Here is a 14,850-nt window from a genome sequence, read left to right as displayed (position 1 = left end):
TGTTAAATTCAGGCACATTTTCTTTTGCCAGTTACACTGATATCATGTTTTACTTCTATGGAAAATAATCATGAAGCAAAGAAAGTTGTAGAGCTAAATATACTCCAGTAGCACAGACAATACTTCTTTCTTTGCAAACACACACACACAGTGTGCTGTCATAATAAATTTTGTTCATTTATTTATGTTTGTCTAATGTCATTATCCCACCCTTAAAGAAATTCAATTAAATTATAAGCCACCCAACACTCCATTTATTTTCCGATTGAATTTACTATTATTAATGGCATTACTAATTTGTTACTTGTTAATGAATTGGTTTTACCTGAAAATAACACTGCTACCCAACTGCATAATTAAATAGTAATATATGCATTAGTAATTCAGGGGCCATACTGGTCTCAAAATTTTGGTGGTGATCTTTTCCTACATTTCAACACAGAAAGTTTAGAAGGCAGCATTTCTCATAAGAACTGGTTGTCGGCCGCAATGACTGTTTCAACTCTAAAACAGGCCTGTTTAAGTTTCCTTTGTAAATTTGCAATTGTTTATTTGCAAGTGTAATGTTATTTGAAACAGTATATTTATTCAAGTCATAAAATTGTCCATTATATTGTTAAAAATTAATGTTTGTTGTTGTACATGACAAAGTTTTGTGGTAAACCATTCTATTAGTTCACAATTTCAATCACACACATCTTTGAATGCAAGTGATTGTTATAAAGGCATCTGCTTGTCTTAGATCAGAAATATGTCACAGTCTCAAAACATAAAAGGAAAGATAACAAAACTGTTTTGGACCAATCCAACATCATAAATGTTTGTATAAAGAAAATTATATCATTAAATACTGCACTTAACATTTTTTGGATTTTTCTCTAAGACTGAAGCTATGCTTGATTTTGTTTTTAACTATCAAAATAAAAACTTTATTTTGAAGTGGATGATTTTAAAAATTTTGCAAGGTCTAATTTTAAAGTTAAATTAAGCATTAAATCTCAGAAAGAGAAGTTTCAAATGGCTAATGCATAAAGTTTTAAATGTAGGCCACAGAATTCAGCAGCCTTTTTTGTCTGAATTAGTGCTGTAATTGTACACTAAAATTTTGAAAATTGTAAGCCAGTGTATTTGGACAAAGACAATAAGAAATATGAACAAAATGAAAATTATACCTTGAGTTTGTAAATTAGTATTTGCAGTTATGCCTATACATAAACGTTTTCTCTTGTTACCTGAATGGTAACAAGTTTTTCAAAGATTTATCAAAATTAATATTTCTTATTTTCTTAAACTACAGAAAATTTCATTTCAGCAAAATGTTCACTAGAATATTGTTTCCAAATATACAGAAATTATATATTCTTAGCTACAGAAAGTTCTAGAGTTAAGGTGATTAAATTTTGAAATTCAGAATATTTACAGAAGTTGGAAACAGAAATGCAACAATATACATAAGCATATTAAGATTATTGTAGAATCAGTTGGATCAACATCTCGAAGAGCATTTAGTGTTAATAGTTTGAACTTTTGAAAAGTGGTAATTCTGAAATATCATCTTCCAGAAATAAATACACAAATCAGTTGCAAAATCACCACTATGTCAACTATACATTTATATATTTTTTTTTTGCAAGTTTTTAACTAAATCTGGTGGGACTGGTGCAATAAATAAATGTGGTATTGTTTTAAGGTAGGGAGTTTGCAAGTAGCCTTTTAAAACTGGGAGAGATGACAAAACAATACAATAAATGGATAAAGTTAGAAATAAAGTTCTGTTGTTTTTCTTTATGTTATATTAAACTGATATTTGGATGGAGTGTTACGACCCATGATCACAGGCATATGTATTCTGACACATTACAAGGTTACAGAGAGAGAACAAAACCATTTATCCTCAGAATCTTGTACAATTTAACATTGGCAATGGCAATATTTTTTTGTTTATATGATTTATGTAGGTGTGTTAAAAAACAAAAAAGTCACATGCCTCTTTTTTTTTTCTTTTTTAAACACACCTACATATACATAAATATGATTGTGTTTATTCATTTGGATGCCATTATTTAATCCCACTAAAATGTATTCAATGTATGTGAATGGTTGCTGAATATATCACACTTTCCATTGCATTGTTCAAGCTTTATGAAGTAGAACAGCCTTAACTAGTGACATTAAATTGAAACTACAATTTAGCCTAGCAAGTTGGTTATAGTAATTATATTGCTGCAAATGTAACAGCAAAAGATGTCTCGCATGTCCTGCTCTAAATACTTCACCATATTACTTATATAAATTCATTTTGCAAAATAAAAATATTTATCAGCACGTACTAAACGTAATATGAATGTCAAACTTCAAACCCATTACATATACATATAAATTTACATAGATTAAAAAGTTAAAAACAATTTAATGAATTCTATAAAATTGAAACATTTCAGGATTCATCCTTTTACCTCAGTTGAGGTAACTATATCACAAATAGTTAATTAAGACATCAGTAGACTTCAAAAAAGAAAACTTTTACATTTTAAAACTAAAAACATTATATCCTTATGGATTAAACAAAAATTTCAATAGTTCTACTGCCCTGAATTTGAGCAATGATTATTGTATTGCTGGTTTCTGTTGTGTTTTTTTTGTTTGTTTCTTTTATGGATAACTTTATTCATAGAAATGAGAAAATTAGATGTAAAGAAAATAATAAAGTAAAACGAGTTTATTTTTCTGGATTGCATAGTTATCTTGATAATAGTTTTTATACTAGCATTAGTATATGTATACTATTTTTTAAAAAGACTTATGGACTTCTTCCCAAAATAAAAAGGACTAATTAATGTAATAATTTCAAAAGTTATATTTATCATTTAAAACATTTAGTTGTAAACATTATAAAATATCATTTAAAAGTTAATAATTTTTCAAGTTTTGAGAAAGAGAAACAGAAAATAAAACCCTTGTATTTAATAATTAACTTAAAACAAAATATTCAATGATTTACAGATTTCTAAAATTATTCATGAATCTATAAACAATAATATTTTTCCTTGTAAAAATGTAAGACCTACTGTCAGTTATAATTATAAAGTTCCAATTGGTCCATTTATATATAATTACAAAAATATTTTAGCTAATTTAAATGTAGATGATGCTAGTAATTTACCTTGTGAGTGTGAAAATAGTTTATTTGTTGATGCTTTTCATAAAAACATTACTGGTAATTTAGATATTATAAAAAGACAAAATATTACATGAAATAATAAAAAAATAGTTAATTACAGAATAGCAACAAAATGTAATAAAAATAATATTCTAAAATCTCTTGAAAAACATATTGATGAACATGTTTTAAAAATTAATTATATTACAGCTTATTCACCTAGATGGTTTTTAGAATGGAAATTATATATATTTAAATTAAAATGTAACTATCTCATTTACATTTTAAAAATTACCATTAGTAATTAATGGTATATATACTTCTTCCAATTAGTATATATTATACTAATATTAACTATTAATGTCATCCTTTTGATAGGATAATGATATATATCATTTAAATCAGCTAAAAAAAATGAGATTAAAGAACTGCAAGCAAAATGTTATAGTTCCTATTGGTAAAGCTAACTGTAATACTGATATATTTTGCAAAATTTTCTATGTATTAATTATGATAAAAGAAATTAATAATACACATACTTTTAAACTTATCAACCAATCCAAAAGGTACAGTAATTAATTTTGTTAAAGCTTATAATAAAAACTTTCTTCTGAACATAATTCTTATATAGATTTGCCATTTCTTTATGCTATTCCAAAAGTACATAAACATCCAATTAAATTAGATTTATTTCCAATTCAATAAAAACAATTATCAAACAACCAACTATATTATTAAATAAATTGCTTAATATTTTACTGGATAAAACAGAAAATGTAAGTATTAACACTAAAAAGACATACATTTTGGGATAATAAAAAATAACCAACCTATTTTAGAATGTCCAAGAAAGTGAGAGCAGGTAAATAGTATTCAAACATTTGATTTTACAACATTATATACCACAATATCATTAAAAGATTTAATATTTGTTTTCAAATTCATTATTAGAACAATACTGTTATCCTTTTATAGAACTGGAAAAAAGAAAATATAGTTCCAAAAACATAAAAAGGTATGTTAAGTTTCTGTATTTATAACAATTTAATATTTTCCAATAAACAAGTTTTTAAACAAGTGATAGGAGTTTTAATGGGAGCTAACTATTCAACATGTGTAGCAAATTTATATTACAATGAAAATATGTTATTGAAAACTATGCAAATTCAGATATTTTTACTTTAACTTAGATATACTGATGATTTAATTAACATAAATAATTCTGAAATGTATCATGTTATTGACACTGTTTATCCAACAGAATTATTTAGAAGTTAAGAGTAATTGGTAAAAAGGATATAAATATATATTTCTGATAAAAGAAAATATTCTGATTTTCCAATTTACAGTTCACCCTCCTTACATAATGTGCCAGACCCATCTATTATAAACATTATAACTTCTCAGTTTTCAGATATTGCAAAATTTGTAGTAAATTATATTTTATTAATAAATGTTAATATACTGATAAAAAGTATACTGAAATTAATAGTTAATGGATTTAATAATGAATTTAATAAATTTATTAAGTTACTTTGCAATAAATACACAATATATTAAATAAATACAAAGAAATTCTACTAAAATTATTTTTAATTAAGAATAAGGTCATCTAAGAACTTAGCACTACTTTATGTGGATGTATACCTTGAGCCATATATAAAGGCATGAGAGTTACAGTTAACTATCACTTTACTGATGTTGTGTTAATTACTGCCTCTACCATATAGGAGCAGGAATGCTAACTTCTAGAGTTATGTTTTATCTTACTTACCCCAAATGGTGGTACCTTATTTTCATTTTTTATTTATTTTAATCTTTTTCTCATCTTTTTACATTTATCTTATTGTTATATTAACTTAGGAGAGTAGTCACCTTCCCACAACTGTCTGCAGGCAGTAAAGGGCAATATAAATGTGGGGTGTTTTGGGCTTCATCACCCACATCTCACTCTAATTTCTGATCTTCTTATACCAGACTAGCAAATTGGAGGCTAAGACTGATATACAGTATATCCCTACTGCAATGTGGGTCCTACTTCCACAGTCACCACCAAATCCAAGGACACATTTTATAATCCCATGTTGTAGCTTGTACCCTAGGATCCTTTTTTTAAAAATATGCAGCATATTTTGTGTCATGTTAATGTGTTTTGTTTGTGGCTAAAAATTGATGGTTATAAAATATATACACACATCCTAGACACACACTGCAGAAGAGTGATTAAACATCAACTCATCTGTTATTTTAATAACTGGTCAAAACTAGTTACTCAACAACTATATTCATTAACTGACTTTTCAAACCTCAAATTTAACTTTAATATATAGTTATTCATATAAATAAAGTGAAATGATACTGACAGTTGCAAACTACAAAATGATCAAGTGCACAAACTTATTCACAATTATAACATACTAAAAGGCTTACTTTTGTACTCTGTTTTATACAGGTTAGATACTTGCTCAATAATACAAATTAAACAAAATATAAAATATGAAGTAAATGTACAAGTGTTACACATATTTTAAACACTCTTCTGTAATGTATTTGATGCTTGTAATTACCTGCACTGTACAGATGTTATGATCATGGACTTCCTAAGAAGTACTGATTTGATTCAAATAAAAACTATCAATATCCAAGTTGACAGCTCCAAATAAAACCCATAAATCATCATAAATGTAAAGGGCTAAGCTCCAACAGTTAGAAAATGAATTTCACCCAGTATTCCCCTAACTGTGGAGTCTGGTAATTTATCTCTGATATCAAGCCACTCCAAAATTACACTGCTAGGTCCATTGGTTACTAGACAATAATATTAACTTCTGATCAGAGCACATTATCCATGAGATAAAACTTAAATTGAAATTAATCTAGAAAACATGTATGACTAATTAAATTTACTTTTCTCATGTTCTTTCTTATAAAGGTTAGAAAGTGACATTTCATCAGTTGGATACCCTCGCTTTAATATTTTTGTCCTTATATCCTATAATGTTTTACAACGTTCAGCCAACTTGCAATATTTAAGTTAGCCTTAAATTCAGAAACTAAGCTAACAATGCAAAAAAAAAAGTAATACTGATACTTACGCACACATGCATACACAAAGGTAACTACTGGCTTAGCCAACAAAGGTTATTAATCAACACCATCTAACATCTCTTAGAATGCAAGAAAAACAAGAGATGCACATTTATAAAAATATTCAACTATGTATAGCTCTTCCTCTTAGCATTGCCCTTAATAAGTTGATGCATGATTATGGGTGTAATTACCTATTGTTCTGATGGATCAAGTATACAGGCATCTGACTTCCCCACCTTAAACCCATTGACAGTCACTGGGTAGTTAACAATAATTGTTAAGAACCTTAATATAACATGCTCAACATACCTTATGAAATCCAGTCGTGCTACTATGTTAGAACATCAGTTTAAAATTAACTTGTGATCAACACAGATTACCAAACTGTTATTGTTATTGACAGGAGAAGAAATACCCACAATGTAAGCAGAAACTGACCATCACAAGAAAACTAACAAATCACAATTTACTCTAGGCAACACCAGTAATAATGTTTATCTGCTATAAAAAGAAAAAAAAAAAACCATCAGTTCCACTGTTTCTTGATTATAGATGTACATATATTTTAATAAGATTGTATTTTATTTTCTAATTCAGACAGAAACAAAGACGCAATTTAAAAGATCTCCAAGTTTCATAAATGTACCACTGTATTTCATGTGTAACCTCATCCTTATTCCAAATAAGGTTTCAGTCCTAAATTAAATGTGCTTTATCTACAACTTTCTTTTCCATCATGTTTTTTTCTTATTTTTCCCACTTTAAATTATCAACATATATATTTTGTGAAAGAGCCACATGACAGTTAAATAAGAAAACTTAATTTTCTCTAAAACAAAAACTTTTGAAAATAAAACAATCCACTGACAACTTATGCTTGGGGAAATCTCTATGGTATAGACTGCCATCACTGGATTTTACAATTCATTAATATGTATCTATGTGTAGATTTCAAGAGCTTCCCTTAATATTTTATAACTTGCATGTTTCACATGCCCATTATTGTGCCTGTAGACGAAGTTTCAAAGAGAAGTGTATAAAGATCAAAGGAATGTTATCTTTAACCAGTGTCAAGTCTGATGGATTTTATTCCTCGAATTTGTTTGATAAATGTAAGATGTTTATATAATCAACTGTTAGCTTTGCATCCCTTTAGAAATCTAAAAATACTCCTGTCAAAAGTGCAAAAGTTTTTTTTCTAAAAGTTTTGTAGGAATAACCTTAATAGTTATGAAAAAAAGGGGGGGTTAACTGCATTTTAGTTATCAGTCTCTTAACTCTCTAAATTCAATTTTTTGCACATTCTGTCTGAATTATTTTCATGATTTCTGGATAATTATCACCATACCTTATAAATATTTAATTATCTTTTTGTTCTTTCCCTTCAACATAAAGGGTACCAACGTGAAACATTGAGAATATATATTCAAACATTACCCTAATAAACAAACATTTGATGTCACCATCAGATAGGTAAAACAAGATTATCAGGTATACTCTGGCAGACTGCACTCAGGTTTAAGGGGTTAAGCCATGCAAACAACATGTTATGCTTGTGGTACAAACAAATACAGGCTGAACTTGTATCCAAGTCTTTGGATGCTTACCTTAAGAAGGAAATTGAAATGTTAAAAAGGATTCAAAGAAAAGCTATTCGCAAAGACAGTTTACCCTAATAAGACATTAGACTGGAGTCAATTATGTATCCACAGTGACAGCAATGCACCATGTGGTTGTCTATTTTAACATCTAATGGGTGTTACTAATGATCAATGGTATGCATCAACAAGGAAAAGACAACTGTGCAGTATCAACTGTAATAAGTAACCATAAAGTTCTTTTTTTATATTTTCCAAAGACAGTCTTTCAGCTGAGTGCTATAATTGTGATAAATGTGTAGTTAAAATACATTATTCCTTTTAAATTGTAATATTAGATGTGCAATAAACAAATGAATATACCAGTAGCCCACAAGCTGGCCATTCACCAACACATTGTGCATCATAAAAAACACTTGCAAATCATCTACTGATGCTTATATGATATTTTCTGTTATCAATATCGATTGTATCTTATATCATAAACAAGTTACTTGTTCGATTTTATGCTTTTGTTCAAAAAAATACAACATAAGCATAAAAACACAAACACCACTAAATAAATGACCAGCTCAGCTGAAGTAATACAATTGCAGTGAAGTTTAATACATACAACCACATAGTGCAGAACAGATGCTGGCCAGTTAACCCTTTTAATATAGGTTACAAGTTAAAGGCCATGTTACAGCATTTGTTTTACATTCAAAATTTTATTTACCTACAATTTTATGAATTTAATGTCAGTAAATTTGATATCATATTAAAGATAATTCAAATTTTAATATTAAAGTTAATATCTTAATTTAAAAGCAAATATTAAAAGAACACATAAATACAGATTTTAGTGAGTCACATGGTGTGTTGAATGCAGCACTGTTTAAAATTAATGTTTATGATGTCAAAATACCAAGTCTATAGTTTTGTACAAATTATGAACTCAAACTACTTGTATTGACAAGCTAGAATCTAAAATAAAAACCTCATATCTTTTTATTTTGGTGAGATATGACTTATGTACTGAAATAAACATGGTTGTACTGTTCAACTCTAAATTTTTTAGAAACAGTATATAATGTGAATAACCAATCAGCAGCTTATAATATCCCCAGAGTGATTATCTCAGCCATTTTAATCTGTGAAAAGGTTACAAAGTTCTTTTGAACTGTGGTTTCAAGAAGGTAGATTGTCTCTTTAGTCTGCTTGATATTTCATTTGTTTTTTTTTTAATCTAAACACAACTTAGTTACTAAGATTAATAAATTTTAGTAGAATTCTATATTATTAGTGTAGTTATTTATAATTTTTTTGGTTATTCAACTGTATATATAAACCTAAAAAAAAAGTTTGAATATCTTCCATGTGCAAAAGTTTCAAAGACTTAACAACCAATGTCCAGTAGCAACCAAGTACAAAGGTCATAGTGAGAGAAAACAATTGTTTACTTCTTGACTTATTGGTCTATATTTTAAGAAAAATAAGTCTAATAATTTAAATAGTAATAATCCGTATACATAATATATTTAATGTATAACATATCACAAAATACTAGTTTACTACAAACAGTCGAGATGGAAAACTAAAAGTTTCATATCACTGGATACCTGACCTGAGTGCACATGCACCACACCAATGCAAGTTATATAATGTTAGTTAGATATCACTGAAAGGTCAGTATAATATAAAAAAAAATTATAAATATACATGTTTATATATAACACTATCAGACTTAAGCTACTTAGACTAAACATTCGTATTTTCATATTATAAAATGTAGTCTTTCTATCACCAAAAGAGCATAATTAACTTTATTTTTTATATATATATATATATATATATGTATAACATTCGCAATATTGGTCAAGTGACAGAGCCCACATAATTAAGAGTGTAGGAGAAAAAAGTCTTACTGAAAACAAACTTTTGAAATGTATTTAAAGATCTTTTAAAGATTATGCAAATAATACGAGATTTTTTGGACAAAAGATATTTTTTTAATCATAATGAAATCACTTTTTTCTCAGACTAGTAATGAAAAAGACTTTTTCACAAACAAATCTTTAGCAAAAAATAATTCTTAAAAAATTTGATTTTTTTGTATGCAAAATGTGTAATCTTTAATAAAAGCCTACCAAATTTTGTAAACATACACGTGCTGCATCAAAAGTTATTGTGCAAATGTGTAGACTAACTCATGTATATTATAAGTACGTTTTTAGTTGTCTTTCATTGGAGTTGAGTGTAATTACATTATACACTATCAGCAGATAGCCCAAGAAAGAAAAAAGTTTGTCATATAAAGTGAACTTAATATTTCTGAAATATCCATTTTTGTCTTGGAAAAAGAAGATCTAACTGAGGTGTTTAACATTTTTAAACAAATTAATAGCATTGATGCACAACGAAACTTGGATAGAATATCAAGGAAGACTCAATATTGTTTGTAAGTTTGCAAAATTTGTACATAAATATATAAATAACTGTTTTTAATAAGTATTATTAAAAATTGTATTATTGTTTGTATATTAAAATATATTTGTATTAAAAAGGAAAGAAACAGTGTGTGTCAATCTTGTTGCTACTTACCTCAGTTTTAGGCTATATGAAATTGTAATATGCAACATCATGAATTAGGAAGGCCTTCAAAAGACATCTTGCTTGAAAAAGGGCAAGATGAACAAATCCAAAAAGGAGAATGGGAGGTAAACAGACATGAGACAAAAGGGCATCCTAACATAAAATATCCCAAACAGAAAAGGAAAGGGCTGAAGCGATCATTTTCCTAAACTGAAAATGTATTTCCAATAATACCTCTACTGACAATACAACTCTTCTTTAACATCAGTTTTGCCTATCTAAGTATTGGTCTTGCATGCTACAGTCTATTATCTCATATAACTGCCCTTACCAATATCTAATATGCAAACTTTTCCACCCTCATCACTACACCATCTATCCCAGTATTGTATGTGAGCATCTTACTTAGGCAACATAATCTTTTCAAAAATTGCACAGTTCTTAGATGGGAGGCAGGGTGGGAGGGTGTTAATAAATGTAAGTATTATTCACAAATACATTTTTAGTTCAGGAAAAGTTTAACTTTCAAAACATCACTTGCTAGAATATAGCTAAAATCCCACACTGAAGAGGTGCAGGGGTCAGTAGAGACTTGTTCTATAAAGAAAGTATCTGCATAGAACAATGATATACTAAGATAAAAGTGAAACACAAGTTGGAGAACCACATTACTTCCAGAACCGAGTTCCTGTATCAAGGGTGGAAGAGTGCAGAGGTAATCATTATAGACTAGCCCTAACCAGATGGCCAAGGTTCCACAATTCAGGGATCTTGGTCCCTATATCCCATGTTGGTGGCTAGGGCTATTAGACCACAATGTTACAGAAATATTTCTATTCAATGTGGATTCCAACCTGTAGTCTTCCAGTAATCATTTCATACAACTAAAATCACAGAGAGAAAGTAAGCAACACCAAAGTGGACAAACTTTCACCTCTACCTGAAGAAGTTTAAAAGGCAAGACTCCCAGCTCAGAATGATAGGATCATACATGCTGCACTCAACCAAAGAAACAGAACTCAAAGTCTGGAGTTATGAATACTTATCCTTACTCCCCAACTAAACAGACAAAGACTGTTCTGCTTGCCCCTGGAATTATGGAGAGGACATGGAACTTGTGCTGAACTAAGCATCTAGGATATGACCACTTCTTGTTCAGAAGAATGATGTAGTAGACCTTCTATGAACATTATACAAAACCAACATTGATCAAAGAATAGTTTCCAAATGTGATGACAAAACAAGGAATAGGTCCTTTGAACTTGTACTCAGAAATTATTAATATACTTACAACATGCCATATGTTGTGTCATCTAAAAGTGCTGTGATTCAGTTTCCAAAATATATTTCCATTATTGTACAAATTAGTAATGACATTAATAATAATTTCACATGAAATTGCCAAATGTGAACAATTATTCTCCATATTTAAAATAATAAAAGGTTCTGTAAAACATGAATGGAGAGATATCCAATGCTATAATGTTCATTTTAGCTTTGGGAAGTTGTGCACTTACAATTTCAAATCTGCTAAATCAATGGTATAGGATCTGAAACAACCAAACAAATACATCAAGCTGTGATTCTCACACTAACATTAAAGAGTAGAAACCTTGAAAGAAAGAATCATAACTATAATATGTAAATAACTGTTTGAAAGACCTCAAGTTCCACAAATCTCTACCCAGTGAGGGGCTACACTAAATTTCATGGGCACACACACTGTAATATTTAGGAAGTGAACCAGCTTAAATGATTAGCACTTCTGATGAGGTTTGGGGCTACAGGGGAGATGAAGGCACATTTTAAGGTAGCTTTGGCCCCAAAACACTGAACTGAGTCTTTTCATATAACAATTGACTGAACTTAGCTTTTGTTTATCGTGACATGAATTCATTAATTTAAAAATTAGTATCAACTGCTAATCTTCCAATTTTGAAAAACTTTAGACTACTTGCAAAAAACAAAATTCAGTTATCATGAACTAACTTTAAATTAACATTTTGAAATAAACTGAACAAACATCACAGTCACTAAAACCTAGAGCTGACTGATCAGTGCTACTTGCTAATTAATTAAAGGTCCCATTAATCTATTATTATAATGTTCCTCAAACCATGATACATACAAACAAATTGGTAACCTCTGTTGCAAGCCAGTTTCCTTCCCTCTAATCAGAAGTGACAACAACAGATAACCAAGGCAAGTAAAGTTCATAGAAATATTCCAGTTTAGATTAGATAATTACTTTGTGATAATTTATTTAACCATAATATTGATTAATCATTGACTCTTGGAACTACTTAAAATAAAAATTGGAAACACTAACTTTAATTAATTTGTATTTTTAATTAATAAAACTAGTTTACACGACATCATTCATCGTCATGCTGCTCGGAGATATTTGAACATATTAACTAATTGAACTGTTCAGTTCAACTAAAAACATGACTTAATACACTTTAGATTAACTGTTTCTTCAACTGTAAAAGTTACCGTAAACTTAATCTAGTATGTTCCCAACTAATATGTAACTGAAAATTAATAATAATTACTTGGACATTGTCTCTTCAAAATCAGTGTCATATTGCTTATTCACCAAATGTTATGACACCCCTTTGCTTAAGAAGGAAAATTATGAGTTAGGTTCCGGTTAAGTCAATTTTATTTTCCTAACTGCCTTAATAACAAAGGTCCAGTGTAATAAAACTTCATTAATAATAATTTGGTTTTTTCCCATCCAACTACCCTACAATCCAATTTACTTGTCTCTCCCCTTGGCCACCAATGTCATTTTCTAAAATATTTTGTGTGGCACCTTATAAAAAGCTTTCTGCAAATCTAAGTGGACTAAGTTAATGCTGTTTCTGTCTTCACATTACAACCAATACCCTTAAAAGTTGACTGATAAGTGAAGAAAGACTATGCTTTAGTATATCTATGTTTATTGTATAACACTGTCATATTTCACTGAATTTTAGAATGTTTTTTGTGTTTTTTTATGACTTGTAGTATTTTTCCACCACAAAAGTTAGACTAATTTCCAGAACAACTCTCACCATACCTTTTAAAGATAGGTATCATATTAAATAATTCTTCAATCCTTATGCATGTTTACTTCAGTATAAATGACAAGAGAGACTCGTATTCTAATGTTTGACCTGCTTTAAAACCTTGACAAAGCACTGTCTAATCCTGCTGTTTTATCCATTTTATATTTAAATCTTTCTTTACCACCAAGAGACCAATGGCTGTATCTACATGATTTACACTCCTTACTTCTAAAAAGAAATAGTTAAACTCAAATTTCAATACAAGTAAATTAATCACCATAATTCAGCTTACCTGGATGTATTCAATCCAGACATTCCGTTTTCTCAAGTTGAATCCAAAATTCCAAGTTCCAACTTCAGAGACCTGCAGCCTGTGTTGGCTTACTGGCACTGTTCTACGTTTATTTTAAGTAGCCTTCTTTCAAATTCATGGTACATGTGTCTGTAGCTTTGTAAAATTATATAAATAAACCAATAATAATTACGTTACTTATCAAAAATAATTAACACGACTTGTTATGAAGTCATTAGATTAGCAAAAACAGTCTACATTGTCACCCGCACATAAACGTCTGATCTCGGGCACCACAATACAACCAAAAAAAACTAACCCTAAAAGTTAAAGAAAAAAAAATGCGTTCTCATAATTACGGATGTTAACCCTAATAGTCACAGCTTTTTTGCTACATTAAGCATTTGACTTTCACAAAACAAGGAAGCTGAACAGCACATAAGCACAAATCTCCTTTTTTTTCTTTGTAAACACAAGTTATTATTCTAATAATAACACTACCGATTAAGTGTTTTGCATCATAGAACAGCATTCTTTAAAAATACATAATTTAAAGTGGAAGTTAATTTAACACGTTATTTTATGGACAAATTATATCTCTGCCAACTGGGTCTATTCATCCACACGTACCTGTAAATTTATTCTCAAATTCATATTTATATTTCATTACTCGCATTCGTTAGTTAAAAGACCCATGTTTGCTACTACCTGCTGCCCCTTTTAACGTAAAATACTAATCAACTACGTTAGTTCCAGGAATCGTATTATTATAATTTTTATAACAAATAGTCTCAGAAAAAGCGTGGAGAGATAGTTGAACTGAACAACAGCGTATCATTCGAGTTTTTATCACCTTTGGTTTTTCATATATTGTTATTATTATATAATTTGATTGTATTTGTGTGGAATATTTTTTTCTGTTCTAAGAAAAAACATTATATGAATCATTGACGTTTGTTTTATTAAAATACTACATCAGGAGAAACAAAAACGCGTAAAAGAAAAACCTATATTAACAATATTTATCGAACAAAAAGGTGAAGAGAAAATAATTTAGGTGAGCTATAGTTAAAAAACACGAAT

At 29.0% G+C, this 14,850-nt stretch overlaps 1 protein-coding gene and 1 long non-coding RNA gene across 3 annotated transcripts in view; one reads left to right on the top strand and one right to left on the bottom strand.

The window, feature by feature from the left end:
- The window catches only part of LOC143244341 (uncharacterized), a 41,669-nt gene extending 31,378 nt beyond the window's left edge, over window positions 1-10,291 (top strand). Inside the window, exons 2-3 of the long non-coding RNA XR_013025033.1 lie at window positions 4,136-4,175; window positions 5,024-10,291. This is a non-coding gene — a long non-coding RNA (uncharacterized LOC143244341). The remainder of the gene's footprint in view (window positions 1-4,135; window positions 4,176-5,023) is intronic.
- Window positions 1-14,541, bottom strand: part of LOC143244340 (uncharacterized) — a 191,352-nt gene extending 176,811 nt beyond the window's left edge. The window contains exons 1-2 of one of the 2 annotated variants that reach the window (XM_076488824.1): window positions 14,398-14,541; window positions 13,768-13,923 (exon numbers count right to left, since the gene is read on the bottom strand). In XM_076488824.1, coding sequence (XP_076344939.1) covers window positions 13,768-13,790 — 23 coding nt within the window. In that variant the 5' untranslated portion in view covers window positions 13,791-13,923; window positions 14,398-14,541. The other variant, XM_076488823.1, reaches the window with a different exon arrangement.
- Window positions 14,542-14,850: the final 309 nt, after the last annotated feature.

This window comes from Tachypleus tridentatus, chromosome 2, assembly GCF_004210375.1.
Source record: "Tachypleus tridentatus isolate NWPU-2018 chromosome 2, ASM421037v1, whole genome shotgun sequence".
Lineage (NCBI taxonomy): Eukaryota > Metazoa > Arthropoda > Merostomata > Xiphosura > Limulidae > Tachypleus > Tachypleus tridentatus.
This window is presented reverse-complemented; position numbering and strand designations above follow the sequence as displayed.